We start from the raw sequence: 24571 nt of genomic DNA, 5'->3' as shown, positions 1-24571 counted from the left end.
GGTACCCTTCTGGCTCTGTCAATCTTTTTTTCACTTCAGCTGGTGGGTATTGTAGTTTTAAGAACGCTTGATAGAGATCCTGTAAGTGTTTGTCTCTGTTTGAGGGATTGGAGCAAATGCGGTTGTATCTTAGAGCTTGGCTGTAGACAATGGACCATGTGATATGTTATGGATGAAAGCTGGAGGCATGTAGGTAAGTATAGCAGTCAGTAGGTTTCCTGTATAGGGTGGTGTTTATGTGACCATTTCTTATTAGCGCTGTAGTGTCTAGGAATTGGACCTCTTGCGTGGACTGGTCCAGGCTGAGGTTGATGGTGGGGTGGAAAGTGTTGAAATTTTACTGACTGCCTGGAGAGAAGTTCTCATCATTAGATGACTTTCAGCTACTATGGAGATAAGTTGTTCTTTATATTCCTGAGGCGGTTTGTTAGATCTGGCTGTTGAAGCCTGCCTGTTGTAATCCAACTCTGAAGAGGATATATAACTTTCCTCTGGAAATGGAGGAGCAGTCCCAGTTGGAGTCAAAAGTAGTCTCAGTACCAGGGACGTATGTCCCAGCATCAGCACTTGTACTGATGTCGACTCAGAGTATGTTGCTAAAGTAGCTGATATTGATGACTGCTGCCTAGGATGTAAAGACCTGGCCAGTACCTAGGCATCATTACCAATGTCTTGTTTGTAACAGGTACCATGTGATATAATGTGTATGAATCCAGAACCAACAGACATAGTAAGTCTCTAGCCACCAAGAAAGTTTGCAGTGTTGAGGGCACTGAAACAGATGGCAACACACTGCTAGACAAAAAGAGCAGTATCAGACTCAATGGAACTAGTATAGATATAGCCAACAGAGCTTGCTTGGATAAAGCCACTGAAGTCGGTACTGGTGCTGGTAGCATCTTAAAAGCTGAAAGAAGAAGTTACTCACCTTGTGCAGTAATGATGGTTCTTCAAGATGTGTGTCCCTGTGGGTGCTCCACTCTAAGTGTCAGTGTGTCCCTGCGCCGGAGATCGGAGATTTTTCGCAGCAGTACTTGATCGGGGGAAGGGTGCGCGCAGGAGCTGTCTCGTGCAGCCGTTGGCGCCTCCTGTAGCATGTACACCCCCGACCGTCCCCTCCATTCCTTCTCTACTGCAGCGCTCAGCCGTGTGAGCTCCTAAGTAGAGGGGAGGAGGGTGAGCAGTGGAGCACCCACAGAGACACACATCTCAAAGAACCATCGTTACTGCACAAGGTGAGTAACTTCTTCTTCAAGTGGTGTCCCTGTGGGTGCTCCACTGTATGTGCCTGTAGAGCAGTGCCCCACCAGAGGTGGCAGGGGTTCGGAGTTATGTATAAGCATGTGATGAGAGCACTGTGAGGCCAACAATAGAATCTGAGATAAGGCCTTGGGTGACAGTATAATGCTTTGCCAAAGTGTGCTCTGATGCCCAGGTTGCAGCTCTACAAATGTCTATTAAGGGGACATTGTTCTAGAATGCGATCGGTGTCACCATGGCTCGTGTTGAGTGGGATCTGATGCCTGCAGGGGGTTCTTTGTTATGTAGGTGATAGCAAGTTTGAATACAGGAAGAGGCCCATTTGGAGAGTCTCTGGGTCGACACTGTAGAGCCTTTGGCTTGCTCTGTTGTAGAGACGAATAGTCTTGGTGACTTGCAAAATGGTTTAGTTCTGTCCAAGTAAAAGGCTATAGCCCTTCTGACATCTAGCATGTATAATGTTGCTTCTTGAGAATCCTTATGTGGCTTGGGATAGAAGGCAGGTAAGTGTATGGTTTGTTAATATGAAAATGTATAGCCACTTTGGGCACAAATTTTGGGTGAGGAGGTAACATGATTTTGTCTTTGGTAAATACCGTGTATGGTGGTTCAGCCATTAATACCCCTATTTTGCTGACAAGTCTTGCAGATGTGATTGCCACCAGGAATGAGACCTTCATTGACATATGTAAGGCTTGGTCTACACTAACTCCCCAAATCGAACTAAGGTACGCAACTTCAGCTACGTGAATAACGTAGCTGAAGTTCGAAGTACCTTAGTTCGATCTTACCTCGGTCCACACGTGGCAGGCAGGCTCCCCCGTCGACTCCGCGGTACTCCTCTCGTCTAGCTGGAGTACCGCAGTCGACGGTGAGCACTTCCGGGTTCGACTTATCGGATCCAGACAAGACGCGATAAGTCGAACCCAGAAGTTCGATTGCCAGCCGCCGAACTAGCGGCTGGGTATAGACATACCCTAAGAGAGAGCAGGTTGCTAGGGGTTCAAAGGGTGGTCTTATGAGACATTTGAGCACCTGATTGAGATCCCACTGTGGTGTAGGTTGGCATACTTCTGGGTACATGTTCTGTATACCTGTGAGAAAAAGCCGTGTAATCGGGTGAGCGAATATTGAAGCCCCTTCTATCTGCTCGTGGAGGACTGTGACGGCAGCCAGGTGTACTTTAATAGAACTTATGGCTAACCCCGTTTCCTTCAGTTCTAGTAGGCAGTCTAGGATCATAGATAGAGGCGCCTTGGTCATGTCCAGCTGTTTTTGCTGGCACCAAAGGGAGAATCTTCTCCACTTGTGGCGGTAAGTATTCCTAGTGGTGAGGCGATGGCTATTTAGTAATACCTCGTAGCAGGGTGGTCACCTGCTCCTGCCCGGAAGGGCTTAAAACAGTCTGCCCCAGTGAACAGAGCTAGATGGAGACTGGGCAGTAGCCAAGACTGAGGCGAAGTGGGGTAGTGGGTGGAGGTTCCCCTGGGAGGGGGAGACTCAGAACTGTGGGGGTACTGCCAGGGGGCAGCACCCAGAGAAAGGGGCACTGGGGTCCTGGGAGGGACACGGGACCAGTGGTAAGGCAGATCACCGGCCTGCAGAGGGCACTCCAAGGCTGGGAGAGCTAGTTCCTGAGGGCAACCAGCAGGAGGCGCTGCAGGGGTGAGTCCGCACTGTTACAGTAAGGATCAGCATCCTTTAGATTGAGAGCACCATTCCTATCCTGGGATGTAAAGGAAGGAATGTGTACTAAAGACACAACACAGAATTTTTCTTTTCCCATGTGTTTGTTTAAATTCTTGAGGTCCCAGATATGCCACAGGCCCCATTCTTGTTTTAGGATCAGAAAATATTGTGAGAGGAAACCCTACCTTCAAAACTCATTTAAAATCACAATTTCCTCTAAAACATGTTGTTGTTAAAAGGGTATATGAAAAAATATGGGGGAAAGAGACTAAAGGTGGTGCATAGATATAAAGTGATTGACATTGCCCCTTTCCACGATCTTGAATACCCACTTCTCAGTGGAGATGGCTTGCCAGGCCATTACAAAGTAGAAGATCTGTCCCCAAAATGCAATAAAACAATGTCTCTTAAAACAAGTTTGAAGTGGGGGAGCCTATCCTAGAGCCTACAAGTCCACTCAGTCCTACTTCTTGTTCGGCCAATCGCTAAGAACAAACAAGTTTTTTTAAATTAACAGAAAATAACATTGCCCACTTATTTACAATGTCACCTGGAAGTGAGAACAGGCATATCTTGACTTTAGTAAAGCTTTTGTTACTGTCTTACGTGATCTTCTTATAAACAAACTAGGGAAATGCAACCTAGATGGAGCTACTATAAGGTGAGTGCAAAACTGGTTAGAAAACCGTTCCCAGAGAGTAGTTATCAGTGGTTCACAGTCATGCTGGAAGGGCATAATGAGTGGGGTCCTACAGAGATCAGTTCTGGATCCGGTTCTGTTCAATATCTTCATCGATGATTTAGATAATGGCATAGAGAGTACACTTATAAGGTTTGCAAATGATAACAAGCTGGAGGGGTTGCAAGTGCTTTCAAGGATAGGATTATAATTCAAAATGATCTGCACAAACTGGAGAAATGGTCTGAAGTAAATAGGATGAAATTCAATAAGGACAAATGCAAAGTACTCCATTTAGGAAGGAGCAATCACTTGCATACATACAAAATGGGAAATGACTGCCTAGGAAGGAGTACTGCGGAGAGGGATCTGGCGGTCATACTGGACCACAAGCTAAATATGAGTCAACAGTGTAACACTCTTGCAAAAAAACTCGAACATCCTTCTGGGATGTATTATCAGGAGTGTTGTAAGCAAGACAAGAGAAGTAATTCTTCCGCTCTACTCCACGCTGATTAGGCCTCAACTGGAGTATGGCGTCCAGTTCTGGGCACCACAGGAAGGATGTGGACAAATTGGAAAAAGTCCATAGAGGAGCAACAAAAATGATTAAAGGTGTAGAAAACATGACCTATGAGGGAAGATTGAAAAAATTGGGTTTGTTTAGTCTGGAAAAAAGATGACAGAGGACATGATAACAGTTTTCAAGTATGTAAAAGGTTGTTACAAGGAGAAGGAAGAGAAATTGTTTTTCTTAACCTCTGAGGATAGGACAAGAAGCAATGGGCTTAAATTGCAGCAAGGGAGGTTTAGGTTGGACATTAGGACAAACTTCCTAACTGTCAGGGTGGTTAAGCACTGGAATAAATTGCTTAGGGAGGTTGTGGAATCTCTATAATTGGAGATTTTTAAGAGCAGGTTAGACAAACACCTGTCACGAATGATTTAGATAATACTTAGTCCTGCCACAAGTGCAGGGAACTGGACTAGATGACCTCTCGAGGTCCTTTCCAGTTCTATGATTTGCATTGCACTTTTGTAGCCTGCATTGCAAGGCATTTATGTGCCAGATATGCTAAACATTCATATGCCCCTTCATGCTTCGGCCACCATTCCAGAGGACACGCTTCTATGCTGATGACGCTTGTTAAAAATGTGTTAACTAAATTTGTGACTCAAGTCCTTGGGGGAGAATTGTATATCTCCTGCTCGGTTTTACTCGCATGCTGCCATATATTTCATGTTATAGCAGTCTCGGGCGATGACCCAGCACATGTTGTTCTATTTAAGAATACTTTCACTGCAGATTGGTACCTTCTTTGCATTTTGTCAAATGTGAGATTTCTAAAGATAGCTACAGCACTCGACCCCAAGGTGTAAGAATCTGAAGTGCCTTCCAAAATCTGAGAAGAATGAGGTATGGAGCATGCTTTCAGAAATCTTAAAAGAACAACACTCCGATGCAGAAACTACAGAACCCGAACCACCAAAAAATAAAATCAACCTTCTACTGATGGCATCTGACTCAGATGATGAAAATGAACATGTGTCGGTTTGCACTGCTTTGAATCGTTATTGAGCAGAACCATCATCAGCATGGACGCATGTCCCCTGGAATGGTGATTGAAGCATGAAGGGACATATGAATCTTTAGCGCATCTGGCATGTAAATATCTTGCAATGCTGGCTACAACAGTGCCATGCAAATGCCTATTCTCACTGTCAGGTGACATTGTAAATAAGAAGTGGGCAGCATAATCTCCTGTAAATATAAACAAACTTGTTTGTCTGAGCGACTGGCTGAACAAGAAGTAGGACTAAGTGCACTTGCAGGTTCTAAAGTTTTCCCTTGTTTTATTTTTGAAAGCAGTTATTTTCTGTAAATAATTCTATATTTGTAAGTTAAACTTTCATGATAAAGAGATTGCACTACAGTGAAGTGAAAGTGAAAAATATTATTTTATTAGGTGAAGTGAAAAATATTATTTCTCATTTTTACAGTGCAAATATTTGTCATCAAAAATGAATATAAAGTGAGCACTGTACCACTTTGTATTCTGTGTTGTAATTGAAATCAATATATTTGAAAATGTAGAAAACATCCAAAGATATTTATATAAATGGTATTCTATTATTGTTTAACAGTGCGATTGATTGCGATTAATATTTTTAATTGCGTGATTAATTATTATTAATATTTTAAATTGCTTGACAGCCCTAGTACAAATATTTTCTGGGGCAGAATTATTTGTGTTGACAACATAACTGTAAAAATAGCTAACAATATTAACATTGTAATCATTAGGTTTCAGAGTTGATACAAATGTGGCAGTTTACACCTCTCAAAGTTATTGTTTCAGACTGTCTGCAGATTCAGGAAAAAATAGTGCATCTGTTACACATGGCGCATATTTTCAAGATTACCTCCACAACCTTAAGGGCTTGAAACAATCTTTTTATATATGAAAACATATATTCTAGAACACAATCCACTAGAAAGGTATGGGTATAAGCTGGATTGCGCAGCAAATTCTATAGCCTCATATAAGACACAGACCCCTGATTATTAAATGTACGTATAAGACTGGCACATCTGGGTGCCAGTAACATAGGTTCAGAAATGTCACTTAATGCCCTAAGAGAGAGGAACAGTTTCTAAAAATGTCCAGGATAAGCATTTGAGCCAGAAAGGCTGCAGAGGATGCTTGCAATCTTGTCAAATGTGTTGTCACTCTGCTTGGCAGGGTAACATTAGCCATGTTATAGCACAAGCAAATATAGGAGGTTATCCACAGCAAAATCTTTTGAGAAGAGACTGGGATCCCCTTCAGCCTATCTGCAACAGCTACGAAGACAAGCGGAATTGCTTGGACCTGTCGAGATAGACTGCCAACTCTCTTCTGACATCCGGAGTATGCAGCCACTCATCTTTATTTGAGTGAGGTTTCGGGAAGAATGAAGGTAGGTAAATCGCCTAGTTGACATGGAAGTTAGTCACCACTTTCAAAACAAACTTTGGATGAGGGCACAGGTAAACCTTGTCTTTAAAGAAAATTGTATAAGGAGGGCCAGACATAAGTACATGTAGCTCACCTATCCTCCTGGAAGAAGTAATGGCCACCAAACATGCTACCTTCACTGAAAGATGTAACAAGCAGCAGATAGCTAAAGGCTCAAAGGGAGACCCTATCAGTTTTGACAATACCAAGATCAAGTCCCACAGGGGGAACAGATCTTAACCTGAGGATACAACTGTTCCAGGCCTTTCAAAAATCTTATTGACATCGGCTTAGAAAATACAGAGCGATTATCAACCTGAGGGTGGAAAGCTGAGATGGCTCCTAGGTGGAGTTTGATAAAACTAACCATCAACCCATGTATAACAGCACATTCTGAACCACTTTTGAACAAGACCCTTCTCAAAGGTCTAGCAATGGAGCATCCATGTTTTTAAATGGAGCACCTGAAAAATGGGGTGGAGTAGGCAGCCATGGTCTTGAGAAATTAGGCCAGGAAAATGAATGGAGGAGAGGTCCATCAATGGCTACTAGCCAAGATGGTCAGGGATGAAATCCCTACGCTCTGGGTGTCCCTAAACCTCTGAATGCCAGAAGCTGGGAACGGACGACAGGAGATGGATCACTCAATAATTGCCCTGCAATGTTCATTTCCTTGGAAGCATCTGGCACTGGCCACTGTCGGAAGACAAGATACTGGGCTAGATGAACTATTGGTCTGACCCAGTATGGCCATTCTTATGTTCTGGATGCAATAGAAGTGAGCTTACATCGAAAGGGACAGGAAAGTGAAGAACCAGTGCTGCTGAGGCCAAGCTGGGGCTACAAGCATTACTTCAGCATGATGTAGTCTGATTTTTCAGCAGCACTCTGTGAAGGAGTGGGATCACTGGCAAAGTGTGCAGGAGCTTGTCCACCCAGGGCAACAGCGAGTGTTTGTGAAGGAACCTGGACTGCAACCCTGAAGGGAACAAAACTGCTGGTACTTCCTGTTGGTTCTCATTACAAGCAGGTTCACTTGGGGAGTCTCCCAGAGTTGAAAAATAAACCTGGCTATACCTGGATGGAGGCACCACTCGTGGTGACTCAAATGATTAGTGTAGATGATCTGCAAGCTCATTCTGCATTCCCTGGAAGGCAAGAGGCTTTGAGATTGATCAAATTGGCAACGCAAAAATCCAAGAGTTGGACTGCCTCTTGGCAGTGCAGGGATGAGTGGGCCCCTCCCTGCTGCTGAGATACAATATTACCACTTTATTGTCTGTGAGAACGAGCAGCATTTCCCCCCCTTGAAACAGGGGAGGAAAGCCTGACATGCCAGTTGGATAGCTCCCCATGATCCACTTCCTTGTGCTTGGTACTGGGCCCAGCCAACCTCTGACTCCAAAAATGACTCGGGGACTGGTGCTGATATGAAGAGAGGTCATTGTCATTGGCTTTCCTCTTGACGGTACCGTCAGATGAGAGCTCTGAAATGCAGGAGACTGATGCAATACTTGATGCTGCGCTGAGGAGACCGACCCAGTGTGGTCTGGTGATATTGGAGGAGCAACTTCCTGCACTGCCAGGTAAGCCAGCACTGACAAACTCAAGTCTCTCAACACCAAAAAAGCCTTCAGTGTGGACAGAAGAGTCTCTGAGCAACGAGTAAGAGAAGAAGGCAAGTGCCAAAGAAGTTGGAGGTACCTTGTCAGGCCCTGGACTCAAAGGTGTCTGCCCCAGTGCCAGAGTCCAAGATACAGCATTAGCTGATGACTGAGATGAGGAGTGCTTCAATTTTGACTGCACTCTACTTGACCCTTTGTCCCCGTGCTTGGGGAACTTAGAAACCAGCAATCTTCCTTTCCTGGTCACATCCTTGGAAGCTATGTTTCTTCCTCTGCACCAGGAAGGATGAACAGTGCCAGGACTTGGCCAGTATCAGAGGAATGTTTCTCACAGAAGCTGAAGTACTCGGCACATTCTCCAAATGGGAAGTCTTTGAAAATAGTCTCAGAGCAGCCTTCATCAACAGAAACTTCAGCCTCGCCTATCTGTCTTTCTTGGTCATAGAATCAATAGAATCATAGAATATAAGGGTTGGAAGGGACCTCAGGAGGTCATCTAGTCCAACCCCCTGCTCAAAGTAGGACCAATTCCTAACTAAATCATCCCAGACAGGGCTTTGTCAAGCTTGACCTTAAAAACCTCTAAGGAAGGAGATTCCACCACCTCCCTAGGTAACCCATTCCAGTGCTTCACCACTCTCCTAGTGAAATAGTTTTTCCTAATATCCAACCTAAACCTCCCCCACTGCAACTTGAGACCATTACTCCTTGTTCTGTCATCAGGTACCACTGAGAACAGTCTAGATCCATCCTCTTTGGAACCCCCTTTCAGGTAGTTGAAAGCAGCTATCAAATCCCCCCTCATTCTTCTCTTCTGCAGACTAAACAATCCCAGTTCCCTCAGCCTCTCCTCATAAGTCATGTGCTCCAGTCCCCTAATCATTTTTGTTGCCCTCCGCTGGACTCGTTTCAATTTTTCCACATCTTTCTTGTAGTGTGGGGCCCAAAACTGGACACAGTACTCCAGATGAGGCCTCACCAATGTCGAATAGAGGGGAATGATCACGTCCTTCGATCTGCTGGCAATGCCCCTATTTATACAGCCCAAAATGCCGTTAGCCTTCTTGGCAACAAGGGCACACTGTTGACTCATATCTAGCTTCTCATCCATTGTAACCCCTAGGTCCTTTTCTGCAGAACTGCTTCCTAGCCATTCGGTCCCTAGTCTGTAACAGTGCATGGGATTCTTCCATCCTAAGTGCAGGATTCTGCACTTGTCCTTGTTGAACCTCCTCATGTTTCTTTTGGCCCAATCCTCTAATTTGTCTAGGTCCCTCTGTATCCTATCCCTACCCTCCAGCGTATCTACCACTCCTCCCAGTTTAGTGTCATCTGCAAACTTGCTGAGAGTGCAGTCCACACCATCCTCCAGATCATTAATGAAGATATTGAACAAAACCGGCCCCAGGACCTTGGCTTAAAGTCCTTAAAAATTTGACACTGATCCCTAATGTAAGACTCATCCAGACACTTTTAACAGAATGTGGGTCAGTCATGGGCATCAGTTTGGAACATGAAAAACAGGGCTTGAAGCCTGGTGACTGAGGCATTCCTTGGTACTGAAAAATGGAACCATAAGCCAGGTATGAAAAAAATCACTTTTAACTCAACTAAAACTTATACTGCTACCTGACTAACATTAAAACTATACCAACGGGGAACTATTTACAACTAAAAAACACGCCAAGAGAACTTGCCAAGGCAAGACTGTTTCCAGCAACTGTTGTTGGTGCAAGAAGGAACTGAAGGGATTGAGGGCAGCCCTACCTTTTATACCAAGAAGCACACACCACATGGGTACTGCCTAGGGAAAAAAATTCTAACAACTGTACATGGGGCACACACACGCACACCAAGAGTGGACTGCACATGTGCAATCACTCAAAGAAGAAAATACAGTTTCTTCAGACATGCCAAACCTGTGGGGGGGAAATGCAGAAATTGGGCTTGTTTTTGGCTTAACTGGCTTGAGAGTTACTTGTTGGCTAGTTTTTGGCTTGTAGCTTGTTGCCTGTTTGACTTGTAGCTTGTTGCAGTTTATTGCTTCTTTTTTTGATCTGCTCCGGGCAAGCAGGGGCAAGGGGATGGTGGAAAGCAGGGGCAAGGGTGGGGAGAGAGTTAGGGGTGCACAGTGGGCCCACCACAGTCCCAGACTGCACGCCGGGGGGTTCTTAGGGATTGGCTTGTTTTGAAATGGGATTAGCTTGATTTTTGGCTTATTGTGAAAATCGAACACAAGAGAACAAAATTTTTATAATAGACTTTTAAATCTGGCAGACAAAGGTATAACGAGATCCAGTGGCAGGAAGTCGGTGCTAGACAAATTCAGACTGGAAATAAAGTATAAATTTTTAACTGTGAGGCTAGCTAACAACTGGAAAAATGTACCAAGGGTCATGGTGGAATCTCCATCACTGAAAATCTTAGAATCAAGATTGGATTTTTTAAAAAAAAGATATGCTCTAGTTCAAAAGGAGTTATTTTGGAGAAGTTCTATGGCCTGTGTAATATAGGAGGTCACACTGCAATGTCCACAATGGTCCCTTCTTGCTTTGGAATCTGTGAATGGTAAAAATGCCCTTTAGAGAAGAAAAGATAAAGCAATTAATACGGAAAAATAACCTTAACAATAGGTGTAAGTAATAGCTGCATGCTGATAGCCCAATTAAGTTGATGTAGTACACCTAAATCTTTATTTAGGTTATATTATACTGTACTTACCTTGGTGGCTTAGATTTTTCATTTTCCACATTGTAAACCCAATTAGATAACAATTTCTTAAAGGAAGCTAGTAGTCCTTTGCTTTCCCAATATGTCTTTACCTCATGAAAGTTCATAAATCTAAGAAAGAAAGATGTCATCACACAAATGTATACTACTGGAAAATAAAGCTATAATACATACACAGACTAGATCCTCAAATGATGTAAATTGATGTAGCTCCATCGAAGTCAGTGAAGCTACACCAATTTAACCCAGCTGATGATCTGGTCCACAAGATCAACTGAATAGAGTTTTCCATAAATATAGTATTAATACCAAAGTATTATCATCAATTTTGTACGTCTATTAAAATCCATGAAATTATATACAGACCAAATTCTGCACTTATATTTGTATGTGCTTCCCACTGAAGTAAATGGAAATGTCGTATGTACATTCAAGGGCAAAATAGAAAACACTCCTTTTTTAAGAAGTACCTTAGTATGATATCCACAGACCTCAGTATCCAAGAACTTTTCTCTGACTACTACTGAGTGGAAGGATGGTCTTGTGGCTAAAGCATCTGGACAGGGACTCAGGAAATCTGGGTTCAGTTTCCCAAACTTACTGTCTTATCTTGGGAAAGTCATTTAGAGTAAAATTGTCAAGAAAGCCCCCAAAAAACAACGAGGAGTCCAGTGACACCTTAAAGACTAACAGATTTATTTGGGCATAAGCTTTCATGGGTAAAAAACCCCACTTCTTCAGATGAACGCCCCACTGATTTTCTGTGGCACTTAGGCACTTTGTTTACTTACAATGTAAGTTATTCGGTATAAGAACTATTTTTTCCTGTGTTTGCTCAACATCTAGCACAATATGGCATCTAGGCACTACTGTAATATCAGTCATAAGTAAAGCTGTGAGTTTGTCATGGATTCTGTGACTTTCCAGGACATCCATGCAGCCCCGGCTGTTGCTGGGACAGTCTTGGGACACTGCCCCACCCCCAGCAGAAGGAATTTAGGTGTGGGAGGGGGCTCAGGGCAGCGCTTATCTTGGAGGGGCCCCCTAGAAGCAGCGACATGTCCCTCCCTCGCTCAGCTCCTAGCTCCGCATGCTGCCTCCGTCCACAGGCACCTCCCTCACAACTGCCATTGGCCGCAGTTCCTGGCCAATGGGAGCTGCGGACCCAGCGCTTCGGGTGGGGGCAGTGCGCAGAGCTAGGAGCTGAGGGAGGGACATGTCCCCGCTTCCAGGGAGCCGCGAGGAGCCAGGTAGGGAGCCTGCGAGCCTCCCCAACCCCCCAGCATTAGTGGGGGGCCCGGGCTGTGCGCCCCGCAAGATTTACTCAGGGATATATAGTACAAGTCATGGACAGGTCCCAGGCCATGAATTTTTGACTTTTACTAAAAATACCCATGACTACAACGTAGCCTTAGTTATAAGCAACAGCATTTGTAATTCACTACCATTCACTCCAGACTAGATTATTGTAATTCACTGTATCTGAATCTACATATGAAAAAAATGCAAAGTCTCCCCCCACTTGTGCAAAACATAGCTCCACAAACCTCCTCCACAGGTTGGACTGCTTTGAACATTCCCCCCCTGTAATTTGGACCCTTCACAGACTACCTCTACGTCCAATGTGGAGCTTTGGTCTTATCTCAATCTTCAGACCCATTAATGAATCAGTTCCCAGTTACATTATTTATCTTGGGTACCTATATGGCCTACAATATTATAGGAACTGTGGACCTCAAAATTTCTAATATATTTATCCTCACTATACCCATGTGAGGCAAGGAAGGAACATTATCCCCATTTTACAGATTAAGAATTGAGACAGAGAGAGACTAAGGGTATGTCTTCACTACTGGCTGGATCAGTGGGCAGCGATCGATCCAGCGGGGATCGATTTATTGCATCTAGTCGAGATGCGATAAATCGATCCCCGAGCACTCTCCCGTCGACTCCTGTACTCCAGCTTGGTGAGAGGCACAGGCAGAGTCGACGGGGGACAGCAGCAGTCGACTCACCACGGTGAAGACACCACAGTAAATCGATCTAAGTACATTGACTTCAGCTAAGTTATTCAGGTACGTAGCTGAAGTTGTGCAACTTAGATTGATCCCTCCCCCAGGCCTAAGTGGCTTGCCCAAAATCACACAGGAATAGGGTTGCCAACTTTCTAATCCCTGAAAACCAAACAACCATGCCTCTTCCCCGGAGTCCCACCCCTGCCCTGCCTCTTCCTCTGAGGCCCCATCCCCTGCCCCACCTGTCCCCCACCATCGCTCACTCTCTACCCGTGCCCCATCACTCGCTCTCCCATCCCCCAGGACTCACCCGCCGCCTGCAGAGCCGGACTGGGAGGAGCTGATGCGCAGCCTCCCCAATTGCAGCACAGCAGGGCAAGTCAGGGGTCAGTCCCCATAGCGAGGGACCGAGGTGGGGAAATTGGGGCACAGTGGGGCAGGAGAGAGGTTGATATGTGGAGTGAGGCCAAGGTGAAGAAATTCGGGCACAGAGTGGGGCAGTCCATTCCCGAAGCAAAGGGGCTGGGGAAATTGGGACATAGTGGGGCAAAGGGGGGGCAGACAGGAAACACCCCCCCCCCCGATGGTGCTGGTACCCATTTTGGAGCCAGGTCCAAGAGCCAGCCAGTTCTCACCATCAGGTTGGGGGGCGGGAAGAGCAGCATGTGCTAAGCAGAGCCTCTCCTCCAGGCTCCAGCAGCAGCTGCTGCTCTTTCTGCGCCTCCTCCCCGGGGGCAGAGGCCGGTTACTACTGGATTTTTAGCTTCCAATCAGCTGCCAGACGTTCCAGTTGAAAACTGGACACATGGCAACCCTACACAGGAAGTCTGTGGCAGAACTGGGAATTGAATCCATTTGTCCTTAGTCCCAGGTTAGTGCCCTAACTACTGTACCATCTTCCCTTGTCTAGAGAGAGACTGCATGTCTTTCTAAGAACTTCCAAGACAGTTATCTGCATTGTTCCAGAGGAGTGTAAGAAAAAACAGGGCTAAGTGCATAAAGGTCAGAGATAAGGCATTTTCAACTGCAGGAATCTGGCTGTTAAATGAACTTCCAGAGGAGACTGAACTAATCCAGACCAGCAATCTTTATATGGTAATCTAATCTAATTAGAGGCATTCAGATACTTTGGTGATAGATGCTAGTACATAATACTATGATGGACAGATAAAAGTGGCATGGAGATGAAATTCCTGTCTCACTTCTAAAGGTGGTGCTTCTAAAAGAGGGTCAAGGATGGTTTAAGTCAGCTTATAATGCTGTTGCCCACGCTGTATTTGTTATGTAAATAATAGAGAACATCAGTTACAAGGCTATAATGTCTGGCAACTTTCACGATGACTAATTTGCACCAAAAATTGTTTTAAAAATTACTAAACTACTTTGATTAGATTATTCACTGTTTTTTAAAACAAAACTTCCCCTTTTAGACTATTCATATGTAGAACATGTACAGTAGGAGCACGTTTTCAAAACAATGAATATGCCTATAAAATTCTATACCAGCAATTAAGTTACGTGACTGCTTGCACATCAAGTAACTGCATCTACAGGCTACTCACTTGTAAGTACAAGTCTAGGGATTAGTGAATGCAATGGATGTACATTTCCTCCGTTACACCCATATTTGAACATATGGCACATACTGTCTGATATCTAACTAATTTCAATTTTAAAAATTAAAGTAAATGAAGCACTTACTTTCCTCTAATATCAATATAGCTTTCTGCTGCACCTATTAATGTTTGGGCAGCATCTTCGTTAAGCATTCCAGTGTAGTATTGTTTCTGATAACTAGCCTAGATAAAAACAAAAAAATCTTCAAAAACATGAATTAACATAAAAATTGCTACAAATGATGAAAAAAGAGTTGCTAACTTTTTCTCTATTCTTGCTAGAATAAAAATATTTTACAACATATCAATATCATTAAGTACAAAAATAAATTCATTTTACATACCTACATTTATATTATGTGGATAATTCCATATAAATAATTCTTCCTGTGGATTATCAGGGAGTGCACCTGCCTTCAGCTGTAAGGCCCTGGAACTGAACTCCCCAGTTTAGCAATGCAGCTTCTGTGGTAATGCTCCTCTTAAGGGGGGGTACATGAATGGGGTTCCCACACAGACCTTGTGAGGCTCCTTCCACCAATTGGTGGAGTCAAGAACCTTCTGCAGAATAGATACCCTCTTGGTCAAGCAGTGTTTGCTGGGTGTGCAGACCATCCTGAGCCAGGGTTGGGGGCACCTTGAATGCAGTCAGGTGTGGGGTGTAATGAACGTGGAGGCTGCCATGTGGCCTAGTAGTGCAGGCAGACCCATGCTTTGGTTTAAGGCAGTGGTTCTCAACCTGCAGGCTGCTTGCAGCCCAATCAGCATACAGCTGTGGCCTATATATACTCAGGGCCATAGTTAGTATATATATGGTGTCGTTGGGGCATCTTCAATTCCTCTTCAACTCCCTAACAAGGGATTTGTGCCTTCTCTTTTTTGGAGTGAAAGGCTGATGTACGGTGTGGGAGGGCGCAGGTGTCAGGCTCTGAATCAGTAGCAGGTCTCAAGAAATGAGAGAAATAATTTGATTTTGTCTTTCCTCTGCTTTCTAGATCTGCTCTTGAAGCCAGTGCAGAATTTACACTTAGATAGAATATGGGCCTCCCTGAGGCAATGGAAGCAGATGGAAGAAGAAGTTACTCACCTTGTTTAGTAACGATGATTCTTCGAGATCTGTGTCCCTGTGGGTGCTCCACTCTAGGTGTCAGTGTGTCCCCGCGCCAGAGATCAGAGATTTCTCACAGCAGTACTCAGCCAGGGGAAGGGTGCGCACTGGCGTCGTCTCGTGCAGCCATTGGCACCTCCTGTAGCGCGCTCCCCCGACGGTCCCCTCCGTTCCTTCTCTACTGCAGAGCTCGGCTGTGTGAACTCAGAAGTAGAGGGGAGGAGGGTGGGTAGTGGAGCACCCACAGGGACACACATCTCGAAGAACCATCGTTACTGCACAAGGTGAGTAACTTCTTCTTCATGGAGTGGTGTCCCTGTGGGTGCTCCACTCTAGGTGCTTGTAGAGCAGTACCCCACCAAGGGTGATATGGGGGTCGGTGTTATGTATAAGTGTGTGATGAGAGCACTGAGACAAGGCCTAGGGTAATAGCGTAATGCTTTGCAAAAGGGTGTTCTGATGTCCACGTTGCAGCTCTACGAATATCTATTAAAGGGGAAATTGTTCAAGAATGCAATCAAAGTTGCCATGGCTCGCATTGAGTGGGATCTGATGCCCACGGGGGGTTCTTTGTGATGCAGGCGGTAGCAAGTTTGAATACAGGTAGAGACCCATTTGGAGAATCTCTGGGTCAATATTGTAGAGCCCTTGGAGCGCTCTGCTGTAGAGACGAATAGGCTTGGTGACTTGCGAAATGGTGTAGTTCTGTCCAAATAGAAGGTTACAGCCTGTCTTACATCCAGCATGTGCAACGTTGCTTCTTGAGAGTCGTTATGTTGCTTGGGATAGAAGGCAGGTAAGTGTATGGTTTAAGTTAATATGAAAATTTGTAGCCACTTTGGGCAAGAATTTTGGGTGAGGACGTAACATGATTTTGTCTTTGGTAAATACAGTGTACGGTGGTTCAGCCATCAATGCTCCTATTTCGCTGACACGTCTGGCAGACGTGATTGCCACTAGGAATGGGACCTTCATTGACATATGAAGGAGCGAGCAGGTTGCTAGAGGCTTGAAGGGTGGTCTTGTGAGACATTTGAGCACATGATTGAGATCCCAAGGTGGTGCAGGTAGGCGTACTTCTGGGTACATGTTCTGTATACCTGCTAGACGACGACGTGTAATTACGTTATATCAGGGTAGAGGTGTAGTTGAGATGTCTATGGACTGACTCAGCAACATGCAACATCTAAGATTTGACATCTACAAGCAAGTAACTCTTAGTTAGCCAGTGAGTCCATCAATGTTAAAACAGTGGAACTACAAAAAAAAAAAAAAAAAAAAAACCCTCCCCCCCCAAAAAAAGGTTACTAACCTTTCCATAACTGTTGATCTTTGAGATGTGTTGCACATGTCCTTTCCACGTTAGATGTGTATGCGCCTCAAGCACAATTGCCGGAAATTTTTTCTACAGTGGTACCTGTCCGGTCAGTTCTAGTGCCCTCTAGTGCTGTGTGCTCATGGCACCGGTATCAAGAGACCCGACAACACAGCATCCCCCTCAGTTCCTTCTTGCCGGCCAACTCTGACAGAGGGGTAGGAGGTTGAGTTGTGGGATGGACATGTGCAACATCTCTTGAAGAACAACAGTTATGGAAAGGTTACTAACCATTTTTTCTTCTTTGAGTGCTTGCACATGTCCATTCCACATTAGGTGACCCCCCAAGCGAAGGAAGGAGGTGGGATCAGAGTTCATGGACATGTTGATTGTCGTATGACTCAGCCAAACCCAGAGTCATCCCTGGCCTGCTAGGTGATGGCATAGTGGGAAGAAAATGTGTGCACTGATTGCCACCAGGAATGAGACCTTCATTGACATATGTAAGAGAGAGCAGGTTGCTAGGGGTTCAAAGGGTGGTCTTACGAGACATTTGAGCACATGATTGAGATCCCATGGTAGTGTAGGTTGGCATGCTTCTGGGTACATGTTCTGTATACCTGTGAGAAAAAGCCGTGTAATCGGGTGAGCGAATATTGAAGCCCCTTCTATCTGTTCATGGAGGGCCGAAAAGGCAGTGAGGTGTATTTTAATAGAGCTTATGGCTAACCCCGTTTCCTTCAGTTCTAGTAGGTAGTCTAGGATCACAGATAGAGGTGCCTTAGTCGCATCCAGCTGTTTTTGCTAACACCAAAGGGAGAATCTTCTCCACTTGTGGCGGTAAGTATTTCTAGTGGTGAGGCAATGGCCATTTAGTAATACCTGTTTCACTTTATCTGAACAGTTCAATTCCCCATGTTGGAACCAGAGAGGAATCACGCTTTGAGATGGAGTTTCGCTGGGTCTGGATGGAGTGTCAGGCTCTTGTTCTGGGACAGGAGGTCCATCCGGAAAAGCAGCGGTTGTGGGGCACAGACTGCTAGACATGAGAGGTATGGAAACAAAGTCTGTCTGGGCCATTTGGGGACAATGAGAATGATGTATGCTCTGTCGAGTCATATCTTGCGGATGACCTGTGGGATCAGTGGTATCGGTGGGAAGACGTACATGAGTGACACATTTCACGGAATGAGGAAGGCATCCCCCGACGATCCCGGTGCCAGGCCTGCCCTGGAGCAAAAGAGTGGACATTTGTGATTTGTCGCTGAGGTGAAAAGGTCGATTACTGGGTGACTCCATTTTTGGAATATTGTGTCGAGAACCCTGTCGTGGATTTCCCACTCGTGTTTCTGTGAGAAGTGCCTGCTGAGGTTGTTGGTTGTAGTGTTTTGGCACCCTGGTAGGTATGATGCTGTGATGTTTATATTGTTGCGCATGCAGAAGTTCCATAAATTCATGGCTTCTACGCATAGCGAGTGAGATCTGGCTCCTCCTTGGCAACTGATGTAAAACATGCATGCCACATTGTCGGTGAGAATAGAGATTGAGGTTTCTCGTATGAGTGGGAGGAAATGTCAGCATACATTGTGTACCGTGCGGAGTTCCAAGAGATTGATATGTAGTTGGGTTTCCGTCGCGGACCACTTGCCTTGTACATTGTGGTGACCCAAGTGGGTGCCTCAACCTGTCAGGGAGGCATCTGTTGTGATAGTCACTGATGGGGGGGTCTTGTTGAAAGGGAATCCCCGAGCATACATTCCCTGGCTGCGTCCACCATTGTAGGAAGAGGTTAACCCGTGGTGGTAGTGGAACACTTCTGTTGAGAGAGTGTTTGCTGGATGCATAGACCATGCTCAATCAGTGCTGCAGACAGCACATACGGAGTCTGGCATACTTTACTACAAAAGTTGTAGCTGCCATATATCCCAGAATCTGAAGGCTTGTCCTCACTGAAGTTTGTGGGCTGATGGTCACCGTGGAAATAAGATTGGTCAATGTAGTGAATCTGTGGTTTGGCAATATTGCCTTGGCTTTTTTGGAGTCTAGGTCAGCTCCGAAAAACTCCAATCGCTGGGTTGATTCCAGGGTGGATTTCTTTTTGTTATCTGTAGACGTAGTTGGTGAAACAGGTCTATTGTGGTCTTCAGCATGCCTGCCATTTCTTGTCGGTTGGCAGCCTTGAGAAGGCAATCATCCAAATAGGGGAAGATTATGACTCCATTGCGTCGTAAATGTGCTGCTACTACCACGAGGGTTTTTGAGAATATGCGGGGAGCAGTGGACAGTCCAAAGGGAAGGACGCTGTATTGGTAGTGATTGGTTCCTACTGTGAACCTCAGGAACCATCTGTGGGCAGGATGTATTATAATATGGAAGTATGCATCTTGGAGGTCGAGGGCTGCAAACCAGTCCCCCACGTCTAGCGCTAGGATTATTGTGGCCAGCATGACCATTTTGAACCTGTGGTTGCATACGAACCTGTTGAGTTTTCAGAGATCTAAGATTGGTCTCCATCCCCCTCCTTTCTTCTCTGTCAGGAAATATTTGGAATAAAAAACCCTCCCTCTGTATTGATGTGGTACTGGTTCTACAGCACCCAGCAATAGGAGGTGGTCTACTTCCTGTTGCAGAAGGTGCTCATGAGAGGGGTCCCTGAAGAGGGACGGGGAAGGAGGCAGGGTAGGGGGAATGGTTGTGAAAGGAATGGTGTAGCCAGATTGTATGATCTCCAAAACCTATTTATCTGTGGTTATCGCAGCCCAGGCATGGTAAGATGGGCGTAGGCAGTGACCAAATTGTGGGATGGGGTACCTGTTGGCGCTAGAGGTGTGGGGAGGTCGTTCATACCCTCGACCAAGACTTCAAAATTGTGGCTTAGATGTAGATGGACGGGTGGACGAGGCCTGTTTCTGTGGAGCTTGTCGTCTCTGAGCCCGTTGTTTGGGTCTGTTCTGAGTGAAGTATCGTGGTTGTTGACGGTTAAACAAGATGTCTCGTGACCTTTGATATGATATAAAGCGAGGGCGTTTGTCAGGTGGTGGGTGTATGCCTAGTGTACGCAGCATTGCTCAGCAGGCCTTCACGGTATGGAGCACATCATCTGTTTGAGACGAGAATAGTTTATCCCTATGGCTTCGTCTGGTGCAGAAGATGAGTGTGGGGCAGGTGGTGAATCATCCAGGTCTGCCTGAGATACTATCTCTTTCTCTTCTATCTCTGTCTCAAGGGGGTCAGAGATTTCTCTGTGTGGTAATGATGGATGTACTCTGGAACTTCTTGTTGCTGGGGAAGGGGGACCAGAATAGGAGTTCTGGTATGTGGGCCAAGGACCCCACTGTGGCCATTACATAGGGTAAGGTGGTAATGGGTAAGGCCAGCGCTGTGCATACCAGGGATGTGAATGCTCTGAGGGATGAGGCTTAGGCTTCACAGCATTCTATGTAGGTCTCATCTGTGATGGGTATGAACGTTGAGAGGAGAAGCGAGTGTTCGCCACATCTCCTTCCTCACCACTATGCATGGAGAGTGGTGCAGAAGATGAAGGATGATACCGTTCTATGTACCTCGGGGAGTGTTCGGAGCCGAGCAGTGGTGACTGCGGTGCGGAAGAAACTGCTATGTCACCAGGAGTTGTGCTGGTCCCGGTTGCAGTCGACCATTGGAGCACTGACCAGTGCTGGATTCAGCTTATTAGGCGGCAGCGAGTCTTGGGTCAGTGCCGGTGGCGGCAGCATTGATCACGGTGCCACTGCCTGTGCCATGCTCTGCACTGGGGTAGTCGGTGCTGTGGAGGAGACTTGACATCTCAACTCTGGTGCCACGCATTGGGGCTCAGCAGGGGTCCGCTGATGTATTGTGCCGGAGAAGCCCAGTGCCTCGTAAGTGGTTACTCTGGATGAGTGGAGCACTGAGGGTAAAAACCTCGCTGGGGAAGCTCTCTTTTTCTGAGAGACCCTTGCTGGAGAGGTCGAGGCTCGCTTCCTGACAGTTTTGGAAGTCAGAGCCTTATCAGAGCTCAGGGATCTCGGTCTGTGAGACTCCCCGGAGGAGGTCTCTTGAAGAGGTTGGAGGGATTTCTCCAGCAAAAGCATTTTCAAGTGAAGATCCCTGTCACGTCTTGCCCTTGATGTTAAGTTGGTGCAATGTGTGCATTTCTGGGAGATATGAGTTTCTCCCAGACAGCGAATGCAGGATGTGAGACCAGCATTGGTTCACAGCAGGAATCACACTTTTTAAATCCTGTTGAGCCCAGCATGTCTGCAGTTAAGCCTCTCCCACCTCTCCAGAGATAAGGGTGGGAGTTAAAATTGTAATGGTAAACTGTAGAAACTGTTCCCAAACGGGGAGTTAAGGAGAGAAAAAGCCTTCTTCTTTCTTCTCTTCTCCCCCCCCCCTGCGATCGGTCCAGCAGGGGTCGATTTATCACATCTAGTCTAGATGCGATAAATCAACCCCCGAATGCTCTCCCATTGACTCCTGTACTCCAGCTTGGCGAGAGGTGCAAGCAGAGTCGACGGGGAAGTGGCAGCACTTGACTCACCGTGGTGAAGACACCAGGCTAAGTCGATCTAAATACGTCAACTTCAGCTACATGAATAACGACGTGAATAACTTCAGGTAGCTGAAGTTGCGTAACTTAGATCGATCCCCCGTCCCCCAGTGTAGACCAGGGCTAAGACTAACTAAACAGTGTAACTAATTATAGACTAAAAAGAAGTTCTATGTAACTTGTAACTTTGGGGGTTTTTTCCCCCAGAAAGCATCAAAGAGAGCACTGCTGCGGAGCTCCGTCTGCAGCTGAGGACAGTTGAGAAGGAACTGAGGGGACGGTCGGGGGAGCGCGCACTACAGAAGGTGCCAACGGCTGCACAAGACAACTCCTGTGCATGCCCTTCCCCGCGCCGAGTACTGCTGTGAGAAATCTCTGATCTCCGGCACAGGGATGCACTGAGACCTAGAGTGCAGCACCCACAGGGACACCACTCGATGAGGAATGTCCATTACTGAGGGGAAAAGACCTGTTGCGGATCTGACAATGTTTAAACCCTGGGGGTTTGGGCATAACCTAAGCAGAAATCTGCCTGGTACCAGCAAGGCAGGTGTTCAGTGACCGGTTGTGGTTTAACTAGAACTCCAAACAAGGGTACTGAGGTGGACAGGGAATCCCTGACTGAGGCACACAAAAAAGATGAATGAAAGAGGTCCCCCCAAAATATAAAGCATGTACAAGAAACAAGATAAGGATAACAAAATTGAACTAACTAAATTAAAATAGGGTAAGAATAATGCTGGATTAGCAAAGCTAAGATTCCATCTCAGGCTACCGCACTGGACACTGGAGCCGTGGCAGGTCCACCCTTTCCCTATGTGCCCTCAGATTGGAGCACAAGGATCTGTAAGGTGCAGATGCAGACCAGTGGACACTGCTACTGAAAATCTCCAATTGAAGGAGCACAGGCACGCATGCACACCTGAAGTGGAACACTCATAGAGATAAACTACTTGATGTAGTTGTCCAGACTGTTTCAGGACTAGTGTTTTGAGCTTACTCTCCCACAGCACTCCATTGAGGTGTGATGGATCCTGCACCTACCTGGTGTTCAGTCCTGACTACCTGGGCAGTCAGTACAGGTCCAGTTGTGGGACACTCAGCCCTCCAGATAAGTCTCATGAAAGTCTACTCCTTCCGATGCTACTGACGGTCCCAGAAGGGAAATAACACCTAATGGAAGCTGGTGGCAGGACTCCCTTCCTTCAAGGGAGCTCTGGCCAGTTGTATTCCAGTTCAATGCCCTCAGACGAGTTACCTGTATGTGCTTTAAAATAACTGTTTGGGGCCTGGCCCACCTTCCTTTTAGGGGCTCAGAGGGGCAAGGTCATGTGAGCTGTCCAGTTCCCACCTGAAGGCAAATGATGGGGAATTTGATGGTCAGAGGCTATCATAAACACTAGTGTTTTTACTAAAAGTAGGGGAGCCAAAGGTGGGTAACCCATCCCATGGGTTAAGTGACTTTCTGAAAATCAATGCAAAAGCAAGTTGTGCTGTCAGGCTTGGGTTCCAGTACAATGGGGCTCCTTCATTCACTATGAGACTCCTTTGCCACACCCAGGTCCAATGTGGTTTGCAGTTTCCACCAAGCCACCTCCCATATCTTCTGGGGAAGTGGCCAAGGCATCTCTCAGACTCATTGTCACAGGGGTGTTTCAATGTGGTGATAGGCCAAATGTGTCTGCCCTGGTAGGAGTAAAAGATGGGGCGGAGGGAGGAACTGGTCCCAGTGTCTGGGCTCTGAGACCACAAAATTTTTCAACATTTTTTCTAGGCTTGTTAAACCTTAGGCCAGTGGTTTTCAAAATGGTTTTCAAAACACATACCCCTCGAGGTACCTGAGCTCTCGTCAGGGGATGAAGGAGAAAAATCTTTTAATGGCAGACAGGCCAAGGTTGGGAGGGGAGTGGAAAGATGCAAGCCTGCGCAGACTCCCCTGTGCAGACTCTGTTATGCAGGGCAAGTGGATGCAGGGATGGCCTTATGAGCGTGAGCGATTACCCCAGGTTCTGTGGTTGGGGGGGGGCACTGTGGTCAAGAGGTAAGGAGCGAGGTGAGCCTGGGGCGCAAGGCCATGAAAGGGAAGTTGGGGCAACGGGATGGGGAGGCAGTGCTTGATTTGTACACTGGGATGCACGAAGAGCAGCAGCTGCTGGTCATGAGCCCAGAGGTGCCAGGTGCACAGCTCTGATGTCAGCACTACGAGCAGCAGCACAGAAGTAAGGGTGGCAATACACATACTATGCAACTCTTACTTCTACACTGCTGCTGGCAGCGGCACTGCCTTCAGAGGTGGGTGCCTGACCAGCAGGCATTGCTCTCCACTCTGCCTTCGAGTGGCAGGTGCTAGACAGAGCGTGGCAGCTGCTGGCTGGGAGCCCAGAGGTGCCGACAAAGATCCTGTTTATTCAATCTTGCAAACTGCCCTTTTAATAAAGACAAAAGTGAAATCCCCAAGTAAATATAGGATCTACAAACATCAGTCAACATTTTCTTTTTTTCTGAAGCATCAAAAGCTCTAATAAGCTATCCCATATTTCAAAAAATATAAAAGGTCAAATTTTCATTCGAGTCTTTGCAAATGCATAGGGAAAAAAACCACACATGCATCCACATTTAAAATATTTACTCACAAGTATTAAGAGTGTTTTCATAGGTATATTGTGACCCTATCTCAGATGGGGGTACCCCATAGACTACATTATTTGGAAAGGAGTATGCAACCTAAAAAGTTTGAAACCCACTGATCCAGGCTGTTCATTTGAAGCTGGTATGCAGATGTTTGAATGGTCTTGATCTGTAAGAGGCTAAATAGCTCTTCCACAAGTCTAGACAGGAAATAAATTCCCTAGTCAGTAGGGGTGAAAGTAACTTAAAGGACTTAAAGGACGCCGGAGTCCTGAGCAGGAGGCAGGGCCTTAACCCAAGTGGGTGGGGCCTCAACCAGAAGAGGCAGGGCTTTTAAATCCCTGGGCCCTTTAAATTG

At 46.0% G+C, this 24571-nt stretch overlaps 1 protein-coding gene across 1 annotated transcript in view; it reads right to left on the bottom strand.

The window, feature by feature from the left end:
- The window catches only part of LOC128836127 (sodium/hydrogen exchanger 10-like), a 239766-nt gene that overhangs the window by 112572 nt on the left and 102623 nt on the right, over positions 1–24571 (bottom strand). Inside the window, exons 13-14 of the mRNA XM_054026143.1 lie at positions 14699–14796; positions 10974–11093 (exon numbers count right to left, since the gene is read on the bottom strand). Coding sequence (XP_053882118.1) covers positions 10974–11093; positions 14699–14796 — 218 coding nt within the window. The remainder of the gene's footprint in view (positions 1–10973; positions 11094–14698; positions 14797–24571) is intronic.

The sequence above is a fragment of the Malaclemys terrapin genome, chromosome 4, assembly GCF_027887155.1.
Source record: "Malaclemys terrapin pileata isolate rMalTer1 chromosome 4, rMalTer1.hap1, whole genome shotgun sequence".
In the NCBI taxonomy this organism is placed as follows: Eukaryota; Metazoa; Chordata; order Testudines; family Emydidae; genus Malaclemys; species Malaclemys terrapin.
The sequence above is the reverse complement of the archived record's forward strand: the minus strand, read 5'-3'. Positions and strand labels throughout refer to the sequence as shown.